The 26,504-nt window shown below is 42.9% G+C and overlaps 1 protein-coding gene across 4 annotated transcripts in view; it reads right to left on the reverse strand.

The window, feature by feature from the left end:
• The window catches only part of NOTCH2 (notch receptor 2), a 79,325-nt gene that overhangs the window by 29,653 nt on the left and 23,168 nt on the right, over positions 1–26,504 (reverse strand). The window contains exons 5-12 of one of the 4 annotated variants that reach the window (XM_072342830.1): positions 25,596–25,718; positions 9,681–9,914; positions 8,971–9,126; positions 7,688–7,876; positions 6,448–6,561; positions 5,189–5,302; positions 1,621–1,854; positions 1,079–1,189 (exon numbers count right to left, since the gene is read on the reverse strand). In XM_072342830.1, the coding sequence (XP_072198931.1) occupies positions 1,079–1,189; positions 1,621–1,854; positions 5,189–5,302; positions 6,448–6,561; positions 7,688–7,876; positions 8,971–9,126; positions 9,681–9,914; positions 25,596–25,718 (1,275 nt within the window). Of the gene's footprint in view, positions 1–1,078; positions 1,190–1,620; positions 1,855–2,759; positions 3,078–5,188; positions 5,303–6,447; positions 6,562–7,687; positions 7,877–8,970; positions 9,127–9,680; positions 9,915–13,882; positions 14,105–25,595; positions 25,719–26,504 lie in introns of those variants that run through there. The other 3 variants (XR_011904459.1, XM_072342831.1, XM_072342832.1) reach the window with 3 other exon arrangements.

A 26,504-nucleotide genomic window follows, 5' to 3' on the forward strand; every position in this document is an offset into this window, starting at 1 on the left:
AGAAAGTATCAAGGCCCCATGCAGGTCAGCTCTTTAAAAACCAGAACAGGTCAATTGATCACATTTCTGAATTATTTCAACTGGTAACAGTAAGAAATCCAGTCGGAAAACAAACATGGTATGACAGCAATGAGGAGGACTAAAGGCAAGAATGATCAGGATCGTGCCTCTTCCTGCTATGGGCCCTGAAGAATATCACCATGACAGAGCCAATGGAAGAAAGAAGCTTTAGAAGTTTAAAAAGATGTCAAGAGGAACACACAAAAAAAACCCACATGAAACTTCTTAGCACTGCTTCTAATGCGTTTCAGATCAATCCTAATTGGAATCATTCAGTAATAAACAGTAAACAGACATGATGAGAAAACTGCTACAAATGGCACCAACTGCCTTACAACAATTATTTTATGAGCATATTATCCTACATGCCTCAAAACGTATTAAGTCCATTATAAACTCTGCTGAGATGTGCCTTAGTTATCAGAACCAGTCAGTCCTGATGCAGACCTACAGGTCTGAGCGTGGATGTAAAAGCACATAAAAGCTTCTGTCTTGTTTTCACAGTTTTACACAGTTTAGAAGAGGAAACAGCACAGATCACATCATGACACAGAAGCACGGCAAGAAGTGGGTTACTGAGTTGGAAACTGCCATGTGGAAAGCAGTTCATTACAACGCTGACTTCATCCTTTGCTTTTGCTGAAAGAGAAATAGTAGTCGTGGTCTAAGCCCAAGGCACAGTCTAATCCAACACCTGTCTACATTGTTCACAGTCTGTGCCCCTGGAAAGAAGCTGTGAATAATAAACCCAAGTCACATGGTTTTATTTGTTATAAAATCAAGAACCATGAATTAGATGTAATTACCTAACAAGAATGGCATCTCACAGCACAGATTAGACCATATCTCCACTTGGTGTAACTTGCTGTAATGTAGGACACTGAGATTCAAAGATTAGAAGGATCTACGGAGATATTAACTGAATCCCTCACGGTCAGTATGCAGAGAACAGCTTCCTTAGCTAACAGGATAACTATCATCAAAACAATACCTAAAGCTTTCAGGTAGCTGACTTTACCTGTAAATCCAGGTTTGCAAGCACAGTTGTAGCGATTAATGCCATCAATGCAGTCCCCGTGAACGCATGGGTTACTTGCACAGTCATCAAAGTTATTCTCACAGTTCACTCCTGGAGAAAAAGGATAAATTAAAGGAATAAGGAGGTCAAGTCTCAAACAACAGAACCATTCCCTGGAAAGAGCCAGATTAAGAACCCCACCTGCTACAAAGTTACACAGGCAGCTTTAGACAAAAGAGGAAGGCATTCAGAACAACATATCTTTGTTTGTTTTCTGCAGCAAATGTACCTGACTGAATTTTGGGGTGTAACAAGGAGGTAAGCTCTTCCGAGACTATTTGCAGCACATGTGAGAGCTAGTCAGTTCACACAGATGCAAGAAAATGCAGCAACCAAAATTAACGTGAAGGTGCCAGTTGCTTCAGGCTCTTTACAACAACCTTATTCTACATACAAATATAACACACACCAGAGGAGACATAAGAAATAATTAAATATTTAATCCTGTTACAATCCAGTCCTTCTGCTCGCCCCTTATGTACCTGAAGTGCCCAGCAAGCAGTTGCATTGGTAGCCGTTCACCAAGTCAATGCAGCGCCCTTGATGGAGGCAAGGATTGCTGTGGCATTCATTGATCTGCTCACTGCATATGGCACCCATGTAGCCAGGATTGCATATACAGGTGTATGAATCGATTCCATCTTGACATTCACCATGGTGGCAAGGATCAGGATCACAGTTGTTGATGTTCTCCTCACACAAAACACCAGTAAAACCTAAGGAAAAACGTCCAACAACAGTGATTAACCGGTACAATGCTCCAGTGGATATAATGAGAACATGGGAAGTATCACACTACAAACATTAGCAAATGGGTGGACAGGACACCAAGGGTAACTGGGCACCTCAACTGCTGGCCATTTTCCAGCTTCAAAACACAACTGATCTTCCCATTGCTCACAGTACACCACCTTGCAAGGAGAATCCTGGCATCAGAAGTGTTACCTTCATTATATTCAGAATAGAAGCAGTGAGAGGAAAAACATACACCTCCACTAAATACTGACTTGCAGACCTGAAGGGTCTCTCCCGACATTATCTCCTCTACACAACATCAGGGAATTTGGCTTTTTCGGCATGTGAAGTTACTGCAAAGATGCTGCAGAAACCTTCCCAAGGGAACTCTCTTGGCTCATGCAGCAGTTTCTGCAGCTCTGCTTATTGAAAAGTCTCTTGTTCCTCTCACTGGGAAACTTCTCAATAACTCCAATCAACCACCAACTGCAAATTCACGAAAGGCTGCATGCAATCTCCTCTTCAGTTAGGAGCAATGAAACAAGCATTAATTTGGCCTGTTTCATTCTGCTTCAGCTGGGAAACATCCTGAGCAAGAGCAGACAGAATTTGTTCACAAGAAGGGCTAAAAAAAAATATAAAATAACAAAAATCAGGAAGATAAGAACAGCAAACGATTCCCTCAAGAGCCCCGTTTTCCACGATGGAACAGAGCTATAGGAAACAGGGACAACTTAAAATAAATGGATTTCACAGATGATGTTTTGAAGCCACAGCTCACGCTGCTTTGCAGCAGCTGGAGATAAGGAAGAAATTTCAGACATTAACTGGAGACTGATACAAACCAAGCTGCAGGGAATTTCAACAGCTGAAGAGTGATTCTCACCTGAGCACAACAAGTGGATAACAGGCTCCCCATTTTTCATACAGGTTTGTGGCTAGTTCTCTGGTCAAACATACCAGGTGACGGCTAACATTTCCAAGTTCTGCGAACGTATGCATGGATGAATGGGTGTGGAAGTAGGTGGGGAGAGGGAAGGGAAGCTAGTTAGAGAGATGGATATAAAAAGATGTTAGGGAAGGAAGAAAACCAAACCGATAAGAGAACCAACAGTGGCAAAAAAAACAAACGACAGGGGACAGAGGGAAGGGAAAGAGGAAAGACCTAAGGCAACTCAAGAAAAAGAAAAGCCATGATCTACCACTGGGAGGGAGAAGTGGAATAATGCCAGAGGGGAAAGAAAAGACAAAAAGCAAGCAGTAAATAGAGCTATCTGTACAGCATTTGGCCAAACATTTTGCAGTTTTCAATCAGTTCTGCAGCTGGCGAATACCATTCAGGGAACATATATCACTCATATTATGAGATTAATAAAGCAAGAACACATTCAAGCATGATTTTCCAGTAACTGACCTGCCCCAGTGACGAAATTCATATTTCAGTCTTAGAAAGCTGTCAATATTAAATATTACACTTAGCATACGTTTGTTTAAAAACCAAACAGATTACCTTCCTCCTGCTGTAGCTCAGCTGAACTACTTTAAGGCAGGCATATTTCTCAAGCTTGTAACTGAACATACCTTAACGATGTACAACTTCCTCTCCTTCTTTGTAGACAGTTAGATTAGGAAAAAAAGAACAACAATCTGAACACAGAACATAATTCCTCAGAGAGGACAGAAAATAGCCCCAGAATAGAGCCCTTCTTCCATTTTCAGCCAAAGCACCAACTACTTTACTAAGAGTTGCTGCTTCAGTCACATATCCATTTGGTTGCTTCCAGGCTGTTCCTTGAAAATGCTCCATAACCCAGATGCCATCATGTTAGTGGCAGTCTTCCTTTCTCATCTATGGAAGAGGATCTCTGTACTGAGATGGCTCCCAGTACTTCAAAGCTCAAATTCAGAGCAAGTTTTGTGAAACACAGCTCTCCACACTGTCTGATGCTACACGATCCCAAGCTCTCAAGAAGCTCTGAAATGGATTAACATTTCATCTCTGCACTCTCAGGGAGTGAAAGCAACCAGACCCCACGCTGGCTTGAGAAAGACCTTCTACTGTAGACTCCAAGTTTGGCAAAGATTTGAGCTTTTTCTTCTTTTGTCAACTTCTTCTAACACGTGACACATAGAGAAAGAAAATTCTGGCAATAATTATTCCTTTCCTGTTTAGAACTACTTTACTCCCTACTTCCAACAAGTTGTTTCTTCACTGACTTTGGGTAAGGTTGTGTGTGAAAAGAGAAGGGGGGAAGTTTTAGGCTGATCTCAGCTGTACTCTGTACAGGGCAGAATAAATTACTGAAGTCAAATGAATTTGTCTGAACAATTTGATTACTGGCACAATTCAAAATAAGAAAAACTGCACATAAATCTAAACAAGCTGATAAAACACTTCCAGCACAGAGGCAGTCCAGGAATTTTCAGCTACCTCCATAATGGAAGAGCTAAAGCCAACACATTCCATGCCTGGTCAGTCTGCATCTGCATCATGAACAATTCCACTTAGCATTAACTGAAAGCAACCAAAAGTTGTTCTTCACTGAGAATTAAGGTGTAACAGCTTTGAACTGCTCACATCCTCAGATTTGACCAAATGCAAACAACCACAGATAAAAATACATCTACTACCAATCCTAGTGGCTCAAAGACAAGAAGATTGTGTAATTAAGCCTGACGCTTCTAAATGTGCAACTGAACAAGCAGTAAATGAATTCAGTGCATTAAAAAAACAATTCCATCCACAGTTGTCAAAGTTTCTGTATGATGCTTAACAAATCACTTCAATTACATTACTGTATGCAGCTACTGTGTGGCATTTCTTCCAGTGGGCACCATTTTTTCTGCACTTCTGTCTTTCAGTTTTATCATAAAATAGCCTCAAGCAAAGGAAATCAAAATACACAGTAGTACTGCCTTGTCCAACTCTTGTTCTTCAACTTATAGTTCTTCTACTATACAATCCAACTTGGAAGATAGAAAAGAAAGCCACAGATATAAGGCTTCACGCTGTTGTTTTTCTATTCAAGAATTCCATAGTGAACACAGAAGGAGATGTCACCTTTTGGGAAACAAGAGTTGGGGCTGAAAGGGGAAAGCCAGAAATCCCAGCCAACTGAGAACTCACTGCTGTCACAAGTGAAAGCGTTTCTGTGCTTAAGTCTATTCTCTGCTGCAAAGAAGCAGATAAAGCTACAATACAAACAAGAAGTGTTTCAGAGAAAGAAAGCAAACACTGACTCTGCTTTGACCACTCCTTGTTGCATTTAGGTTACATGCAATCTTCAGTCCAGAGGCTCTGAACACAAGACTAACCTGTGGCACACTGGCACTCGTAGCCATTGGGATGGTCGATGCACTTGGCTCCGTTGAGACATGGTGTGCTAGAGCAGTCATCTATATCAATCTGACACACTGCACCACTGAATCCTGAAAGGCAGAACGATAGTGAGAATTCAGAGGCAATCTGAAGCATTTAAAACAAAACAGCTTTATTATCAGGAACTATTTAGTTACATATCCTTAAAACCACCCAAATATAAGCTCCAATCTAAACTCAACAGCACCATTAAACATACACACAACACCCTGGTTTCTTCATTCAACCCACCAACCAAAACACAGTTTCTATTCCCCAGGTCAGGGAAGCCTCAGCTTGAAAACAGAGACAGCCAAGTCAAACAGAAATAAAGCAAACGGAGCACAAGTAGTGGCTGCTGCCGACCAGCAGCACGCCTGCCTTTAAAACTGAGAGGCCACCAATGAAAACTTTCCAGTAATCAAGACAATTAATTTAAAATTAAGCACTAATGCGTACTTTATTAGAGCCTTCAGCCTGCAATTACTACAGCAGCGGGGAATGTGGTAGAATCCAGCACTGTATTTTTCTACATACTTCTTGAAATTAAGGGAACTATCAACAGGTTATGTCACACAATGCAGATTATTGGGCACTTAAACAAAGAATTGAAATTCCACGAATGTTTCTCGTAGGAACCAATGGAAGAATGGAATATGAGCTGGAAGATCCTTACTCAATGAGAAGAAATGCTTTTGGTGAGTATCTTCCCATGTCAAAACTTCTTGTGAGCCACCAGGAAGATAAGGGATGCTTACTTTATAGCCAGCACTGATCCTTCAGCTCAGCATTTGTCTTTCTATTCTAATGAAGTGGAGACCCAACCTGCCTCCCTCCTCATGGAAGCAACATAAGCTATACTGATGGAAATATGGCCTCTACCTAAAAACCTATTAAAATAAAGCATGCAGACACTCTGATTTTATAATATGTTTAGAATTACTTAACTACCTCTCACTGTGATATTCACAATAATGTAAGCTCTTGCTGCATTCAACTCTTTAAGGCGAGATATCCAACTATTCCTCAGCACTTACTCAGCTACAGGCACAACCACATTGCCAAACAATACATGCCTGTACTCCAACTTAGCAATGACTGCAGCTAACTCAAACAGATAGTGCAACAGAAACTCCCAAGAAACACTGCCTGCAGCCTTTCACTGGTTATCTAAAGAGTTCTTGGTAAGGTGAAGCTTCCAGAAATAAGTACTCACCAGGAGGACAGACACAGAGGAACCGGTTTACTTTATCAAGACACTCTCCATTGTTCACACAGGGATTACTTAGACACTCATCAATATCTTCTTCACAGTGAACACCTTTAAAGCCTATTAAAAAATAATATACGAGTTGACTGAAGGCTTTAAAAAGCATCCCCAACAGCGCAACTGCCTCTTTTATTAGTGCTGAAAGCTTAGAACTAGTTCTGCCACAGTAAAGTTTGGACAGAAACTATGAGGAAAGAGGAATGTTTTCTGGTAGGTTTTCACCAGAGGTGAAAATGGATGCTGAGCGTGTGTGACTCTGTAAAGGGAGAATTCTGTGTTGAACTTACAGACAGTGTTTTCTTTTATTTGATGAGAAGAGACTATGTTTTACCATGCTGGTAGGCATCAATCTATTTGAGTTTGCACCCACATAAGGCGAAAGGTAATGAAATGATCACAGCGGGTAGCTAAAAAACCTCAAGTTAAAGCAAATGACAGAATAAAAGAAAACGCTAGGAGGGGTAAAATAAGTGGGACTACAGTTCCATCTTTCACAACAGATTTGATATGAAGAAGAATTAAGTCTGGTTTTCACGGTACTAAATGATCACCTGTAGGGGTTACGAGTTTTTCATTATACTTTACACAATTGTCCAACTGGCAACACGCACAATTTATTACCACTTCCTTTCAGAAAGCAAATAGCAGACTACATAGGTCATTGGTATGCTGGACATGTTAATTTTGGACAAGCACAATGTCAACTGACTTAACTTTTTTCGTATATTTTTTCAGGTCAAAGGAAGCCTGCGTTATTTGGGGGGTATTTTAAGGAGGAAAACACAAAAAACACCAATTTTATCCAGAAACATCATATACACAGCTCAAAACACAATGACTCTTAAAGCTTGCACCTCTCTGCTTCCACAAGTTTCTGCACACACATTTTACTGAGTATAGCAACAAATGCATTCACACACTGCAGGCTTGTGGACTACCTTCCCTCACGGATATAGAGGTTGGTTTCTCTCTCAAGTCCTCTAATTGTTTTCTCCCTCCCCACACAAATGCCAAGTCCGCCTGGCTGGAGCCACCACAGAAAGCACACTCAGTGTTTCATTTAGCCTCACCCCATTGCAATTTTGTGTTCCACCTCAGCTGAATTGGCAACCTTCCCTGTGCTCCTCCTTCTGATTTTTTCTCCTCCTTTTCTGGAAGCCCCTTCCCAGTCAGAAACTCCCCTCACCTGGCATACAGAGACACGTGAATCCTCCAATTTTATCCAGACAGGTGGCATCGTTTTGGCATGGATTAGAATGGCACTCGTTGATGTCCATTTCACAGCGAGGTCCTGTGTATCCCTTCAAACACTCACAGTGAAAAGAGCCTTCTGTGTTTACACATTTCCCAGCATGTTCACACGGATTGCTGTTTGCTGCAAGAAAGATAAGCGTGTGTGGCAAAACCTTTCCTCTGACCAGGAAAGCCACAGCATCCTTTATTAGTCATGGTCTTTTTCAGTGGTCATTCCTTCCTGACAAGTAATACAGGGGAAAGGACTGTTCACTCCAATCAGGAAAGGCTAGTGTGACTGAAGAGAACATGTAGCAGTTAATTGCCTGTCAGAGGCAAAAAGAAAGATTACCATCATCACCGCAGGTCCTTATTATTAATAACAGTCCTTAAAAATAGAGTATTAGGTGGCAAGGATTAGAGAACTAGTGATGCTTTGAAGGCCTTATCTCTAGATCATCTTTTTGATTTACTTCTTTCCTGAGGCTGTCAATGTGTCACCGGAGCCACAAAACCAAATTTGTCCCTCATATGTTTTCAGAAAGGAACAGCCCTTTTGTCCAAGGCAGACTGAAGACTGAAATTCAAAGCAGTGCTTCTTCCCAATACTTTCATACTGGTTAGGCATACCCCTCTTGCAACAAACTCCAGTAGCATAAACTAGCACACACAGAACTGTCAGCAAGTTTGTGAAAGTCCAGCTAATCCTCAAAACACAACAGGGTGATATCAGAGAACTACAGGCTTTAAAGCCCATGCAATCACTGATCTCAGAAGGCACTCAAGTTCTATTCGTATTGTGGCTGCCAAAGCCTTTAGTTATTTCTGCCATGGGAGAATCTGCAATAGCCCCCCTGGAAACTGAGGTACTTCTGTTGCACCTTGCAGGTCGCTGCCAGCTTAGCTACTGTCTCTGTGCATGCTCCTCACACAGAGCTATAACTTTGCTGCACAACGAAAAATGGTTAAGTCCATCATCTCACTGTCTTCTATATTCCAGATGCTAAGAGGTTCAAGCATGGACATTTACCCTGACTCAGCACATTGCCATGAGTCTCTCACAAGATTTAGTACTCATCTAAAGATGCTGAAACAGAAAGGGGAAAGCAGGGAAATACTCTCACATGCATTGAGAAGCTATGACAAAATATGCATGCTTCTTCCTCCATTAGTTTATTATAAAAAAAGAAACTGACCCCTGGTTATCATATTCGCCAACTGAGAACAGAAACTTACCCATTGCACATTCATCCACATCCTCAGTGCAATCTGCTCCCTTATGGCCTTGAGGACAGGTGCAGATATAGTGTCCATTCACAGGATTGGTATCACACAGAGCTCCCTTCTGGCATGGGTTGCTAACACATGCATCATCCAAGTGGCACAGAAGACCTAGAGAAGCATACAAGCATTCATTCAAAAAGTGAGACACAGCAGCAAGCCCATATGTTACACAATCAAATTATCCATGTTGGTATTTCAAATAGAAAATCTCACATCCAGAACCTTACAGGCCTCAACCCAGGCTTCAACGACCACAGGGTTTTCACTACACACTTATGGAACATCACATATAAATACAGACTCTGTAATTTCAGAGGTCTCTTCAGCCTTCTGGAGCACTGCAGTTGCTTACCACTACTTAAGTCACCTCCTGGGAGCAGTTAACCAGCTCTTCTCTCTTAACAAGCACAATGATTATCCTGGAAGCTGAAAACATTTCCTTGCAATATAAGCTGAAAGAGTTTTACAGTTTAATATAAATAGTTCTTTGTTCCTAGCTGCAGAGATTTAAGATGTCTTTGCTCGTGGATGGTACATACTTCCTTTTGTCTTTCGATCACAAAGCACATAAAAATAAACATACCATTTTAAGTACATGCATAAACTTCAGAGTTAAGTATTTTTCCTGAAGTGCAAGAGCAAAACAGGTTTTCCATCCTTACCTGCCTTTCCTTCTGGACAAATGCAAGAAAACGAAGCCACTCGATCAATGCAAGTCGATCCATTAGCACAGGAGGCCGTGAAGCAATCATCAATGTTCTTACTGCAGTCGTCCCCACTCCAGCCATTCACACAGACACAGGCATAGCCTCCATTGTGGTTGGTGCAGGTACCTCCGTTCTGACAAGCGTTTGGCTGCAGCTGACATTCGTCAACATCTTCAGTGCAAAACTGGCCTGATGCACAGAGAGAAACAGGTTTTATGAGAGATCATGCTGGAATACGAGAAGATTCCAGAACAGATAGCACAACTAAGAACAACACTTCAAAATGACTGCCACTTCTTATCTCAGCAACATACAGAAAGACACAAGGCTGAGAACTTCCTACGGTGCTGTTGTCAAATTACACAAGTCAACCGACATCTCTACAGGGCACCAAAGAGGGAGTGAACTGCAAATAAGCTGGAAAAGGGTACAGGGAGAGAGCCAGAAGACAGCCTGCAGCATGTATAGATACATCCGAGATGACTTGAGAATGCAGCAGTCAGAGGGACTAAGGAGAAGAGAACCTCACAAAGGAGGAAAGATGCTGGCCAAAGCAATCTCAACAGGCCAACAGCAAAATAACTACCAGTACAACTCACTTTTCCTAGTTAACTATGCCATGCATACAACTTGATAAAGAAGAATCTTTGAGATTCATTTACTTGAAATATTCATTTATTTCTCCCCAGGTATTTCCACACACAGCCCCATTTTTTTTACTTTTATTTATGAGAATTACAGCTATGTAGTGAAGCTGTGCAGGGAGAAAATTAGGAAAGCCAAAGCACAGCTAGAACTGAGTTTGGCCGCTAAGGTAAAGGAGAACAGTAAATATTTGTATCAACACATCAGCAGCAAGAGGAAGGCTAGGGAGAATCTCCATCCCTTGTTGGATGCCAAGGGCAACTTGGTCACCAAGGATCAGGATAAGGCTGAGGTACTTAATGCCTTCTTTGCCTCAGTCTTTCATAGTAAAACTTGTTACTCCCTGGGAACACAGCCCCATGTGCTGGTAGATGGGGAGAGGGAACAGAATAAGCCCCACATGATCCATGAAGAGATAGTTTTGGACCTGCTCCGAAAGCTGGATGCTTTCAAGTCCATGGGGCTGGATGGATTGCACCCTAGAGTGCTGAGGGAGTTGGCGGATGTGGTTGCCAAACCATTCTCCATCATTTTTCAGCAGTCCTGGCTGACTGGGAACATCCCCATGGATTGGAGGCTGGCAAATGTGATGCCCACCTTCAAGAAGGGCCAGAAAGATGATCCAGGCAGCTACAGACCCATCAGTCTCACCTCGGTGTCTGGGAAGGTTATGGAACAAATAACCTCAGGAACCATCACGGACCAATTAAATGTCAGCCAAGGGATCAGGCCTAGTCAGCAAGGGTTTATGAACGGTATATCCTGTCTGACAAACCTGATTTCATTCTATGATAAGGCAACCCGCTTGGTGGATTAGGGTAAGTCTGTCAATGTGGTCGACCTAGACTTCAGTAAGGCCTCTGACACTGTCCCCCATAACATTCTCGTGGAGAAGCTGGCTGCCCATGGTCTGGATGGGCATACGCTCTGCTGGGTTAAGCACTGGTTGGATGGCCGGGCCCAGAGAGTTGTGGTCAATGGAGTGGAATCCAGTTGGTGGCTGGTCATGAGCGGCATCCTGCAGGGCTCAGTGCTGGGGCCACTTCTGTTTAACATCTTCATTAATGATCTTGATGAGGGAATTGAGTGCACCCTTCAGTAAGTTCGCAGATGACACCAAGCTGGGAACCGAGTATTGATCTGCCTGAGGGAAGAAGGGCACTACAGAGGGACCTGGATAAACTGGATTGATGGGCATGAGTTTCAATAGGGCCAAGTGTCGGGTCCTGCATTTTGGTCACAACAACCCCAGGAAACCTTGGGGAGCTGTAGCTGAAAAGCTGCCTGATGGAATGGGATCTTGGTGTGCTGATGGACAGTGGGCTGAATATGAGCCAGCAGTGTGCCCAGGTGGCCAAGAAGGCCAATGGCATCCTGGCTTGTATCAGGAATGGTGTGGTGAGCAGGACTAGGGAAGTCATCCTGCCCCTGTACTCGGCATTGGTGAGGCCTCACCTCGAGTACTGTGTTCAGTTTGGGGCACCTCAGTACAAAAAGGACATGGAGGTACTGGAGCAGGTCCAGAGAAGGGCAACGAGGCTCTTGAAGGGCTTGGAAAATCAGCCCTGTGAGGAGAGGCTGAGGGAGCTGGGGCTGTTTAGTCTGGGGAAAAGGAGGCTGAGGGGAGACCTGATTGCTCTCTACCAGTATCTGAAAGGTGCTTACAGTGAGAGCGGGGCAAGTCTCTTCTCGCTGGTTACAGGACAAGGGGAAATGGCCTCAAGTTGCACCAAGGTAAGTTTAGGTTGGACATTAGGAAACACTTTTTACAGAAAGGGTAGTTAAACACTGGAATGGGCACCCCAGGGAGGTGGTTGAGTGTGTTTAGGAGCCATTTGGATGTGGTGCTCAGAGATAGGATTTAGATTAGGAGGGTTGTTAGAGTACTATGGTTAGGCTGTGGTTGGACTTGATGATCTTTGAGGTCTTTTCCAACCTGAGTAACTCTATGATTCTATGATTTATTTATTTATTTTTAAGCCAATCCCAAGAAACTCAGCCATATTTGTGACAACTACTCTCTAACAACATGGAAGAGATATTGGAAGCAAGAAAAGAAACACACACTGCACTGCATCAGGGGGCCATAAGGAGAAGAGCCACTGAGAGCAACCTACTGTGATCCATCATTATGATCTGGACACTACCACTTACATCAATATTTTGTTTAAATACTTACTTTTTCCATGGTTTACCATTAGGCTGATGGGGTTTTTTTGTTTGTTTTTTAAGTTATTTATTCTTATTTTGAGTTTTTTCAGTGGGTAAAAATTAATGCCTACGTACCAGTTGGTTTCATCCCAGGCTGCTATAAGGGAGCACACGTGCCACCACATCACACTGGTCATAGTCAACAAGCATCTTTGCAATAAACTATTTCTAACCTGTTACATCAAGAACTCTGAAACTGGAAGCTTTGTGTTACTTTTTTAATCCTTCATTTTGGTATTTTTTCCAAGGTTTGTCGTACAAAGCTGGCATCGTGTCATGTAACACCAAAAGACCTCCCCTTTATCACATGATGAGATTAGATTAACTTGATTTAAGGCTTTTTTTTTTTTTCTCCTCTTCCCCTCGAGCTGACCCCACCTCCCTCACTAGCTTCCAGTAGCTTTCCGTTAGCTGGGCCAAGACTGGTTTAAGTAACTGTGTTGCTATTACCAAGATCCTCCCCCGTTCTTCATTTCCAGCTATTTTATCAGGTGCACATTTATATTTGTCTGGAATTCCCCTCTTATTCCAAGAATAAGAAACCCAAGAACAGGCCTTACATCTTTGCTGCCAATTCACCTAGGCTTCAGTTTATTCAGGATTGTCAATTTAAAAGCAGTGACAATTGAGCAGCATCCAGTAAGTGCATTTAATAACGGAGTACAAATTTTGATGCAAGCATGTGCACATCTTCCTCCAATCCACAGAACAAAAACATTCAGTGTTTCTCAATATACACCTCCCCAGCCATCTCCATTTGTGGTACTCGAACCACGATTCCCCTTCTTTTCAAAGTACTCAAAAAAATCTCAGCCTTCAGCCCTGTAAGCCCTGGACATTGTGGCAAAAGCATAAAATGAAAAGTAGGAATAAGAAAGGAGTTGCACAACTGACTGATCTGAGCGCTCCTCCCTACAGCAGAAAGGCCTCAAAGCCAGGATTTTACCATTTGAAGAAATGAGATAACATTTCAGTAGCAGTGCTAGCAACAATAGAGCTTTCAGAATTACAACTCATTTCCTGGGTAACTTCATAGTTGGGGAGGAAGCCCAACACTTCACATCGCTACTTACACAACAGCTCCCTGCATTATACAAAACAAAACCATGCATTTGTCATAGCAGGAGTCGTCTGTTCATTAGCTTTAATATTAACAACTCCTTTAGCTTATCAGCAAACCAAACTGGAAAGAAATGGTTATCTCAGACTGGTTCCTAGCAGTCGTGTGTATCTTGCATCATCAACACAACTAACTTCCTTTAAAAAAAACAACATTCGAGGCGTTATTTACTTGCTATAAAAGACATTTTCCTTCTCCTCTTGGAGGAGGCCCAACAAAGATCAAAGAACACACGCTCTGACGAATGCGTATCCGCAGCAGAACTGTTTTGCAGAAGCATTCTTGCAGCACCTACATCCTCCCTTTGGCTGCAGCCAACTTAAACTTGGTGTCACTGAGGTGTGAACCATTTCCAGCTGATGCTGCCAGGCAGAAGTTCTATGCCTTTCTCCGTTCATTTACCCTGTGATGCACAGAACAGCACTCTTGAAATACGAAGTTTTCAGGTTTGGGTTTTCTTGTCACTGGTTTGTGGTTCATCTTTTAAAGCAGGTATGATGAAGATCACCCCCTCAAGCTGTCTGGATTTGCTACTGCCTTCCCATCTGAAATGTCTTAAGTGTTACCAATCTTTTGTGATGCCCTGGTTGTTTTTTTTTTCCCCTAGCACCTGCAATCCATTTCTATAAAGGACAGTATCAAGTGACATCACTGCTGCACTTGCAAGAACTCCACGCTACTCCATATTTCCACCCTCCTAAACTGAAATAGATTTTATAGAGTATCAACACCTCCTTAAAAGAGGAATAACTCAGAGTTTAAAGATCCTTGAGCGATTCAACTGTGTTTTAAGAATGTAAGGTGTTAGAGCTCCTTATATTTGACCTTCATTCCGCTTCCCAAATGTATAATGTTCACTTTGCAGCTACTAGGTCACAATCATATTAGTGTTTAATCACAAATATGAATGAAATACCGCCTCATCTTCCAGCAGTTTGCTTTAAAAACAAAGGAAATTAATCTCACAGTATAAGAGAGGTATAAATGAGTAATTAACTATTGCATTGTACTATGGGCTGTTGTAATGAAAAAGGCTTGTTCTCTATTGAAGCTGTAATTGAAAGGCAGACTTAAATAAGGTCTGGGCAAAAAAATACCAATCCAAAGCAGCATAAGGCAAGCAGAACCTATCAACCTAGTGACATTCATTAGCACCCACAGCCTCATCGCCTTCAGGCAAAACAATAACAGGCTTCAAAAGATTTCAGAACTATTTCTTCAATTATCACAAACACCAGACCAAAGTCCAAGGCTACCGAGTTGGTGAGAACACAAAGCAATTCCAAGCTCACTGAAAATGCTTGAGATCTTATTGCTGATCTGTGAGCTGAGGGGCCTGGAGATGCATTACACAGCACAAACTCTTCAAAAGAGAAACGAGACACACTATTTGTAAGAAACCCATTGATGGCTTATCTGTGCTCTTTAAGTGTTAACAGCACGAGATTAATGGTCAATATTGGTAATTCTTCCATATAGTGTCCTCTTTCAGGAACTTGCACACATCAATAACTGGCTTCCAAAAAAGCCCTCCTGTATTGCAGCAACACCACTTCATCCTCAGTGAGACCAAACCATGGCCGCACCACTCAGCATCCTGAAAGGGTTGGTGTGTGCTCTCAAAATGGCCTCAACTCCTTGTTCAAACACCACCATGAGCATTTGGGGCATCAGAAAAGATCTGATGCCTCTGTTTTTTTGCAGCCTGGATTTCCATGCAGAGTCTGTCCTGTGAGCTTCTTGAATGGCTTTTTCACAGGGAGCATATGACACAAACAAGGCCTTAATTCCAAATTTCTCTATGAATAACCTTCACAAGATTTCTCTCTGACACTGGTAGATTTAAATTAAGCGAGGCAGCACTTCCCTTAAAGTTTACTAGAGGGATGCAGCTTGACTTAGCTGTAATGGAACTAAGCCTATTTACTTGAAGCAGCATACTTGGTAACCCTGCTTTCTGCTTACTAAGAAGAATCAAGTCTTTCATTCATGAACTGAAATTCAACTTCCAAGTGCAAACTTTTAATCCGTTTAGCTGGAAGTTTTGACAGTTATTTCTCTGCTTGTGCTTTTGCTGCTAAAAGAAACACTGCAAAAGCAGTGTGAGTTGGGGAAGATGTGAGCTTACATAATGCTTCCAGCTCAGATACATAAATGGTACATTTTAATGGGCATGTAAAAACACACATAAAACACAACAAGAATGGAAGCACGGATTACTCCAAGAAACTAATAAAAGCCTAACCCGACCTTGATATTTGCAGAGCCTGGGAAATCAGCAAAACGCCGACTCAGGTTTTGAGTGACCTTGTACAAAGTAAACAGCAAGTCCATCCCGTATTTCTAAACTGGAAACTAGAAGTAGAAAAAGGGAACAGCCTTCAACTCTTAGGGCTTTTCACCTACTATGAAGCCAAGTTGCTTCCTGTAGGTTTCCCTTCAGAAAAGCCGTAAGGAATACAGCAGACGAGGCATGTGAGCAGCTCCCATTGACAGACCCCTGGGCAGGGGCTCAGGAGATTCTCCTTCAGCAGACATAGGATGCAGTGGCCTGAGAACCAGCACGTAGCTGTGCCAGTCTGTACCAAAGAGAAATAGCCTCCTGCTTAAGCTCTTTTTAATACAAAGAAAGCAAAGCTTACCAAGGTAAGGCAGCACATTAAATGGGGGCAGTCCTACACAAGGACTAGAGTATTAGCTTAGGACAAATAAGAAACCTAAACGGTCACCCTGGGAAGCAGCAACAGATGAATCCAAAAGCTGATGTCACTGAGCCATATACTCTGCATAAAATCTAATTTGAAGACAGGAAACCAGACTGATCCTACAGCTGAATGCAGGCAGGACTTTCTGTCAGTTCAACCAGAGGTCTTTGTCTTTGGCAGAGCATACTTTCCATAAAGGAGAAAGTTTTCTTGGCCTCTTAACAGCTCTCCAGCAGTGAAGATTGCTGATACACAGCTGTAGTGTAAGAGCCAAAGCCTCCTGAGAGGAGATATCACATGCAATTTACGCACTAAAAACATTTAGTAGGACAAAGGACACAAACACATAACAGTGCCTTGAAAACTGAGCTGGGAGGAGCTCACTGCATCTGTGCCTCACAAAATAACAACCACCTCAGCACTGGACTCAGACTGAACTGGACATCAGAGTATCTTAAATGTGATGCTGGAAGGGACAGGTCAGTGAGAATTACAAACTGGCCCTCAAGTTTGCATGAGACCCACCGTAGAGGAAGGAGCCTCAGGAGTCAAGACAGCTTGTGCTGAGAGCATCCCTTCAGCTTGTCATGCCCTCTGACTAGCACATCCCTACACCAAGGTCGTATCAGCTCTCTTGAGAGGGCTAGCTGGGAAAACAGTGTATTTTGGTAGATTTTCCCTGAAAATAATAATTTTAATTCACAATGCATTGCAAAGATTATTGCAGAGTATTCAAACACGATCAGAGTGGCTGAAGAAAGCACGTCTCATTCGAGCTGTTTACATTTCTTTCCTCTTTCAGAGGACTACTAAGTCACAAGGTGAACTGCATCTTAGCGAGGCACAAGAACTGGTGAAGAGATAAGAAAGCGTTTGTGCAAATGACAAATTCTAATTACAACAGAAGGTTACACAGTGCAATACTTCATGGGACCGTAATGTTATTTCCCATCTCCAACCACCCATGTTCTCATTCAGGATGCCAGCTGGCACAGCACATCTGTCTGGGGAAAAAACATTTCCCTGTCCAGTCCTTTCTTTCAAGGCAAGGAAAACGCCACCCATGTTGCCTGAGTAACCCAAAGCACATTACTCTGTTGGGTCAGAACACTGGTTTCCTCAAGTTGCTGAGCAAGACTCCTCAATAAATGAGAAAGCATAGGAAAAATGGCCTCCGGAACCAACAGATCTTTCAGTTAAATGGCATTTGTGACAAACTGTTTTAGCTTCCATGTTTCTGATTTATGTATTTGGAAAAACATCCCGTTTATCTTTAACCCACAGAATTCTTTATACTCCTAGAGAAAATTCATTTATAATTAATAAATACATACAGACACTGGAGAATTTAATTAAAGGCCTGGAAGATGAACAGTAGGCAACAGTATCTTCAACAAATGAATACTGCCCAAGAGGAAACCAAGGAACTAAGACAGATTCATCCAATTGAGGTTGCTGGGCAGCACAACAGCAGGGACAGTTTGATGCAATAAATTCCAAGTACAGTACAGAAGGAAACAGATTTCTCATGGAAGGCTTGTGGCGTTAGACACTCCTTGAGGAAAGACTTCAGCTTCCTTGGAAGAGTTCACTGGGGACTTTGACACAGCTCACAGCTTTCACAAACAAAACAAACATCACTGATGAGACATCTGACTGCAAGGAAGAACAGCCATGTAATAGCAGTGCCATCGCTTCAGTTCAGAGCACACTTTGCAGCATTGAAGCCACCACCTCTTAATAAAGAGACTGAAACTGGGGTAGAGATCGGAGTCCGATAGACTGATTGAAGAGACTTACTAAGCAAATATTATTCAGAAAGCGAGAAAGATTATGATAAAAGTACAATAGTTATTGAAAGGAAGATACATAAGTGAGCAAATATTTTCTTTGTATGTTTCGCCACCTGTTGTAGTTTGCTGACACAAGGTATCATTAAAGCAAAGAACTTCAAACTTCTCTAGAAGAGGCAGTATCTTGGTACAGATCAGTGCTCAGAGCAATGAACGGGGAACACTAACAGGAAAGGCTCTGGCATGCACCATGTCCTGATTACATCCAAATTCCAGACCCTCTGCTGAGACCTCAACAACTCCCTGTGGAGGATCCAACGATTGCAATTGCTACTCAGCTGCAAGGAGGGCTGACACACAGGAGCGCAATGGACTATGTGTTTCCATCTGCAAAACGTCATCTCCTCACTTGCACACGTCTAGTAAAGGTCTGCACTGCTTAAGTGCTGAGATGGTTTTCCCTGGATAAAGAGCTGGAGCCAAATACTTTTTCCCTTTTAGAAGACTTCAGAATTGAGAGGCATCACAGGTATGAAAGAAGTACTCCATGCTGAGCATATTACAGCACCCTGATTCCCTTTGAAACACACAACCACAGAGCAGCAAAGCGGTGACAACCATTCCCAAACTTCAGATGATGTTTTTCTTTTTGTGTTTGTTTTTTGTTTGTTCCATTTATGGGTTTTGTTTTAAGATAGCTCTATTTCACCTTGAGCAAAGTCAAACGCCATCCAGGACAGCAAATACAGTTAATACAGAATTTGAACAAGTGAAGATGAATCTCTGCAACTGTAGTGAGCAAAAACCTGTGTTTATTTTAGGCTAATACAAAGGGAACAACAGTTTAATTTCATAACTGCACTCAGGGGCATGCAGCAGAAGTAATGGGCTTTTATGAGGGATTTTACAGCCTCCAAATACAAAACTCTGGGCTTTAAGAGACATACACATACCCTGATCCACCAAGCACTGCCCTAAATTGCTCCACAGACTACTGGGCGGGGAAGTGCTTTCTGATATTGCTGTTCAGAGCCAGCGTTACAAATGAATAGAACAATAGCCAAGAAAAATCACTAGTGCACCGATGATGGATTGGTCTAATATGGCAGTGACTGATGAAATGATTGGGCACAGCAGGAGGATAAAAACATCAAAATGCCATAGATATCACCGTGCTGCTCTCCATTCTGCTCTTCTTTTCAGCTCCTCTGGAAAAACCAGTAAGCCAGGGAAATCCCTACCACAGAGAAATTTCTGCGAGGCAAAAATGTAACAGCTGGAGCTATGCTGACAATAAAAGCTTCCTATTCTTAAGCTATCTCAGCAACACATCTCTATTAATTAGCCAAAGATAAATCACCTCTTCCAAGTATGATGGAAAGGGCAGAAACTGCCAGGAACGAGGCAGCTGCGAGCAGCACAAGTGTGAGCTATCAGCCTGCTCTCAGGCACACATCCACCCACTGGACTCACGGTGGTCTATTTGTTTCAGAGCCAAACACATATAAGATGGACTGAAAGTTCAATACAACTCCACAAGAGACTATTTGGCACATATGACCGTAAAGAGCATTTCCCAGCCTGGAAAGTCACCAAAGGCACAATGGAAGAGGCAGTAGCATCGTTTAAATTGGATGCTGTCATTCTGTCATTGGATCGATTCAGCCGTTAACACCTGAAGTGTTTTATTGCTGCTACCTCCCTATCAAGGCTTGCTGTGGAGAAACAGAAAACAGCAGGCAGCAAACTGGAGGTTGTGTAGGTGTTCCAGAATTCATACTGAGTAGAGTACTAGCACTGTAATTCGTAAGCCCTGCAACATCAATCTGCAGCACACAACCCTGGAATAAGGCACCACAAGAACAATAACCAGCATCCTATCTCATGCTTCCAATCATTTATGCTCCCAAACTTGGAGCTGCCAGCTCTGGAGCCGGCCACAGGCTCCCTTCTCCCTTTGTATTTGCCAATTCAAACATGAAGGGAAGAAAAAGAATCATAATCCCTCTTGGCCTCTCTCAGAGAGCCGCCTCTTGGAGATCCTACTACAGTGACAGCAAATCACCGGCCAACTCACCAACTTTGGCATAGACAGCTTTCAGTAAGTACCCAAAGAGCCACAGTGCTTTTTAATACAAGTTTGGAGAGGCACCACAAAGTCTGCCATCGCTGCACAAAGGGAAAGTGATGTGCACGCTTCACGTCTGCCCATCAGCCAGAACCAGAGCAGGGAATAACCCTGGGAGCACTCAGCAGCAGGTAAGAATCAATCAGTAGCAGCATTGTACATTCTGTCATTTAGGAGGCTGCTGCATTCAAGATTTATGATCCAGGTTACAGAGCATCAGAGTTGGCTCCACACATTTTCAAGCCTCTACTTTAGCAAGGCAGCATTTCTCTTTTATTTTTTCACACCAAGCATGGCTTGTTACCATGCATATCCTCATACAGAAGCTGGGGAAAGTGGTGCTCGGCAAAGTCTTAAAAAGAAAATAGCAGAGCATACAATCTTACCTAAAAATGTTAAACATTAGCTTTTTGATGTTTATCCTCCCTTCTTAGCAAAGAAAAGTCACGCCTGCCCTGAGTTTAAGGCTGGCATTTTCAAAGAGAACCAAGGTAGAGCGCAAATATTGCTCTAATTAAACAGGACCCGAATCCTTAACTCCTCCCCTTTGAAAATTCCTGCAGAAAAAGTAACCCTTGTGCTGGTGTTTAAGAGCATATGACCAAGCTAACAGCTATTTTAATTAAAAAGCACTGCTCTGCTGCCTGAAGAGCTTTTCTGCTCAAGACAAACATTTGCTTCTTAAGCCAGCTTCCAAAGCGGGCGTTATTTGGTGAAGTCAGCTGTTAGCACACTGTGCTTTCCTTCAGACAAAGGTCTCCTAGATTTTAAAATACACAGTTTGCCGGAGCCCCTTTTCGGGCAAAGCCTAAGCCTAAACAAACACAACTGCCATGGGAGCCTCACTCTCCCAGCCAGCGGGAGAGAAATGAAGGGGGGAGGACAGACGAAGCCCACAGCAGCAGGGCAGTGCAGGTCTTCCTAAAGCGCCTGAGTGATGCCCCACAGCTCATCCCACAGCTCCCAGAGTGGCACTGCAGGAGGAAACAGAGCCAAGGACTTCAGTGGATGAAGGATGCAAACCAACCTCTGTTGTACTCCGCTCCCGAAAGGTGACCCAGGCCTAATACGGGTTCACACTGATCCTGCAAAGCAATGCACACTGAGCAGGAGCCCTCCTAAGCCAAGACAAACAACGGCGCTTACAGCAAGTGTTACTTCAGTACCCAAAGCCTTCTTGACACAGAGCTCCATAGGTTAGATCAACACAGTAAACAGGTGCACTTTAAAGACAGCCTTGTTTCTTTATCTAAGTTGTGGTCTGGAATAACTGAGCCGCCCTTATAACCTTGGTCTCACTGCCTCCTTGGAAGGGCACCCTCACCTTCACACGGTTCTACAGTGTGACTACCACCGCTTTCTCCGTATCAGCTCACTCACGAGACCTCTGTGAATTTTAATTCCTGATCCCAAACAAGAAGTCATGAGCTGGCTGGGATTTTTTCCTAGATTAGTGAGTCAGAGGGACTCACACCAGCAAATACCAGAGCTGGTTCAGAGCAACGGCAGCTCAGAGCAGGGAGAGAGACATTCCTCCTCAGACAGCAGGAGCCCTCTGCACAGTTTAACTGCTGCAGAACCGCAGCATCAAGCACAGTCTTTACATGCCAAAGACATTATCTAGGATTTGGGGCTCATTTTGAATCAAATCACACTCGCAGCACACCCAGCTCTCCGGCTTGCCAGGCACAGAAGAACAGACTTTATTAAAAGTATCTTTATCTATTTCCACAAAATCTGTGACAGTGTCTTGAGAGGACATAATTCTTCTGGTCAGGACCAATGTTTAAGACTGGGACAAGATAAAGTCGTGCTTCAAAAAGAAAACCAAAACTACCAAAGACAGTTAACATTCCACAACAGAAAAAATCTGGGGCAGCTGCACAAAAGCAAGTCCGGGATCGTCCTGCCAATTACAGATTCAGGGGGTTGACAGTCATTACAATCCTATGAAATACGAGAACTTTGCAGGTGACAAAAACATCAGTGACAGCAGGAATTCCTCGTCCTTATTGAAAGGCAAGATTTTATCTTTCCGGAAAAAGCAGTGAATGAGAAGGAGAAGGCGCACAGTACAACAAAGGGGGAGCAGAGAGCTCTGTGAGAGGCGTAGGAAATCAGACGAAAAGCAAACAGTCTCTCAAAAGCTGGATTCCAGCACCAAACAGAGGAAACATTCAAAAAATGCACGCTCTTGTAGTCCAGCCTACCACCTGTCAGAGAACCACAAGAGGCAGATGGTTACCAAAAGGAACTGTAACGGATTCTGTTTCAATGAAGGATGCTTCAGCACTGATTTACACAGAACTGTTCTTCACCGGCTGGAATGAAGGCTTTCTGCTGCTGCACCGTAAGCACTCATTAGGACAGACAAATTAAGAGTTGTTTGCTCAGTTCTCCCCTCTCCACCAGCCTTAAAGATGATTTACAATGTTATAAACCGTGTTTGTGCAAAAGATGGACCAGCACCACTTCTACATTTCCTTATTGCTGAGTAACTCATTTTTATTGTAGCTTACTGCTAGCAGAACCAGCTGCAATTTAACCTTGGGAAAGTCACCTCTCTCCAAATCTACTCCAGTAGTGCTCTATTTACATTCCCCATCTCCAATCTGGATGCATACAGCTATCCTACATTATCCTGCTCATACATGAAGAAAGAGACTGAAGTCAATTCAAAGAAAACTTTCAAAGCTTACACTTCTGAGGTGTCATGGGACATCATCACTTGCCCACGCATTTACTGGGCAAAAGGCAAATGATGAATGTTATAAATGAATTCTTAAAAGCCAGCATGCCGAGTGCAGTTCAGTACACAGGCTTTTATGGAAAGCAACATACAGAAAACCGCAAATACAGGCCCCCATAAACACTCAAACCAGCAGTAACACTGCAGAGGAATGGCTATTGCTAAGGCATCCTGCAGACAAGGGCACAGCGCTGCTGCCCTACATATTTCAGACATGACGACACGAACATGCATAGCGACTTCTGAAGATACTCATGTTTGAGCGCAAACACCAAAACTGGCGCTGTTCATTTTGGACAAGATAACTCAACTCCCAGGAGACTCTAATGCTCATAGTTCAAGCAGCTAAACCACTGTTTCCTCAACTGTGAGACCAGCTTTAGTTCTCAACCAACCTGATTCTTGAAGTCTACGAAGTCAATGGCCTTGAGAAGCCATTATCTAAAACCACTGCTGCATTGATAACCTTAACATCGCCATAAGCAAAGGAAATTGTCAGAACAAAAAGGACTCGAACTGTTTTAGAAAGCCATGGGAATATAAAGCTTGGTGAGTTCCTCCTTCCAGGATTTCCCAGGAGAGAAGCATCATTTATGCACATACTGTTCTCTGGGTAGACTGCACAGATAAAAGTAAGATGGCCTAAGACTTGGCCACAACACCGACAATTTGTCTTAATGTTAGTCATGAGACCAGAAAAGGCTCAGAGGGAGAACCATCAACTGCACTGCAAAGTGCTTCAGTGGTTAATCAGAGAGAGAATCTACCACAAAACCAAACAGATTCACAGCCCTTTACCACCATGGCCTCTTCCAGGTGCAGAAGTCATCCCTGGTTGACAGCAGCCACCCACCCAAACCCTGTAAGCCATGCTAAGTTTACGGCACTTTTACAAATCAAAGGAACCCCCTGGCAGATTTTAAATTCACACCATACACATTCAGAATCCATTATCTCCCTCCATCGTGCTTCAGGAACAATCCTGAAATTAGTCTACTACTGACACGTTGGAAGCCACATCAAGGTTGATAATTTCTGTGGCACGGAGCAAGACTAGGAGTCGCTGAATGGTTTCTGGCTCTGCACCCAAACTCTTCACGCTTCCATTTGCAGGAAAGCCTTGCCAACACTCAAACAGAGAAGCAGTATACAAGAATGGTACTTGCTCATTAAGAGGAGGACTCACTTTCTACACCAGGTTTCAAAGAGCTATGCAAGCAGTGCTGCATTTCTCTCCCTCGTGTGGTTTTAACTTCACTTAAGAACACCACATTTTAAAGTTAATGAGGGTTCTTAACTACCAGGCCTCCCTAGCAGTCAACAACAAACAGTTTTTAATGAGAACGATGCTTTCCGAGGAAAAAATAACAACTAAAAATGAAACCCTTCAGTCTCTAGTAGTCAAACTCCTCACACTACATTTATCTGAGCTGCCAGTCACTACAGATGTTCTGATATCAAACACAGTACTTTCTAGATGGAGAGAAGAATGCGCTCAAAGTTGTTCATAACTGGAGGAGCTCATTCAGGCTTAGCTCCAAAACAAATATCCCGATTTACTTAAGGAAAGAAAAAAAAATGCACATGGTGATATGGACTCCACTTGCCAGTTCTAAGGTTGTTCCATTTCCTATGACTCTGAAAGAAGAGAAGACTTCTACCCAACTGAAAGTGTGCCAGCTAAGAGTGACTACCACAATTTAAAGGAAAGAAAAAAATGGAAAAAACCCACAAAACCGGAGGTATTTGTTTATTTCTGAGGTACGGGGACATTTTGTGACTCAAGATGACACTGAATTTCCTGTAAGCTACTTCCTTACGTCACGCATGATGGTTTCTTGAAATACATATTTTCCCCCCACTACAGACATACTCAGAGTAAAGCAGACATGCTTAGGAAGCAAAAGTAGCTTTGCTTGTCAAAGAACTCCAGATAAAAATTACCCAAAGCAGACAAATAGCACTAGCAAAAATATAAGCTTCTCACGCATCACATTCTCTTCCCTTCCTTCTCCTACCCATGTAGCCTTGCAGATTGCTTTAGCTCTTTAGCAGTGCTATTATCCACATAAGGATCATTATCTCACATTAAAAACACCTCAGAAAGTATCAGGAAATCACTAATGAACAGACTTAAAATAGCAAAGCCGTGGTTTGTGCTTCTGTAAAATACACACCCTGTTACAAACTAATCCATACAAGCAGGAGCATAATGCAGAATCACGCTGCTTGATGCCTAAAGAATCACACCACTTCTCTGTCAAAATCATGTGCACATAAGCCTGTAACGCTGAATAGTGCAGTGGGAAATGCCTTGTAATGTGGTAGCTTTGATGCAAACAATCTTGCTCTAAAGGCTTCACTGACATCTGTGCCTCAGACTGCAGAACAAGTACAGATGTGAGCTACACTCAGCCTTTTACAACTTGCGTTGCACTCTGGGAGGAGGCCAGAAGTCCCACATTTCGTTCCTGTGAAGTGTGCCCTGATCACACAGGAATGACTCCTATTGTACGTACCTGTCCACTGTGGTGGGCAGCGGCAATTGTAGGTGTTCACACCATCCACACATATACCCCCATTCTGGCAATTGTGATTTGGGCAGTCATCGACGTTCTTCTCACAGATGCTCCCCTCGAAACCTGTTCAAAGCAGAAACAAAGCAGACTGAAATGGGCTTTCTAGTCTCTTTTGAAACAGAATTCATCCTTTATGCAGCTTCCTCCACCACCCACGTTTCTTCCCCCTCCCTTAAAGACTTGTCCTGTTAACCTAATCCTGATGAACCAGGACATGGCAAGCTCACCAGAGACTTCACTGGATCACCTCTGCTGATAGCATGTCTGGCCTGGCAGAGCACCATTCCAGACACGTTCTTCCCATAGCAAAAAGGTATTTAGCATTCGCTTTGTGAATAGCCCAGGACTGTTTCTATACTATGGCTCCGTCAAGGTAGATCATACACGCTTTGAAAATCAGCCTCCATATTCCTGATTTGGCCCTCTTCAGCATCAGGAAAAAAAACGGTCTATCAAACAGATTAACCACTGCCCAATGAATGCTGATAAATTAAGCCCTGAATGAAAAGCAGAAGAAACCAGATGCTCCAAATCAAAGCTCCTCATGAACACAGTCACACTTTACCACGCTAGATTTTCTTTTCCCTTTAAGTGAGGCAGCTGTCAGTAATTCATCTTCCCCCTCAATTTCACATGCTGCTTCACCTCACGCTTCATTAAACAAACCTGCCATTTCTGCTGGTGAGATAGCTATTTATCAAGGCACAAGTGGATGCATGCTAATGTGGATGAAGTAAGCGGTTCCAGAACACATGCATTAATTTAAAACATCAGCTTTGCCTCTTCACTACTTTGGAATGTAGTATTAACTTGACACAACCCTCTCATCCAAAACTACACTTTAACCCC

The sequence above is a fragment of the Excalfactoria chinensis genome, chromosome 8 (assembly GCF_039878825.1).
Source record: "Excalfactoria chinensis isolate bCotChi1 chromosome 8, bCotChi1.hap2, whole genome shotgun sequence".
Lineage (NCBI taxonomy): Eukaryota > Metazoa > Chordata > Aves > Galliformes > Phasianidae > Excalfactoria > Excalfactoria chinensis.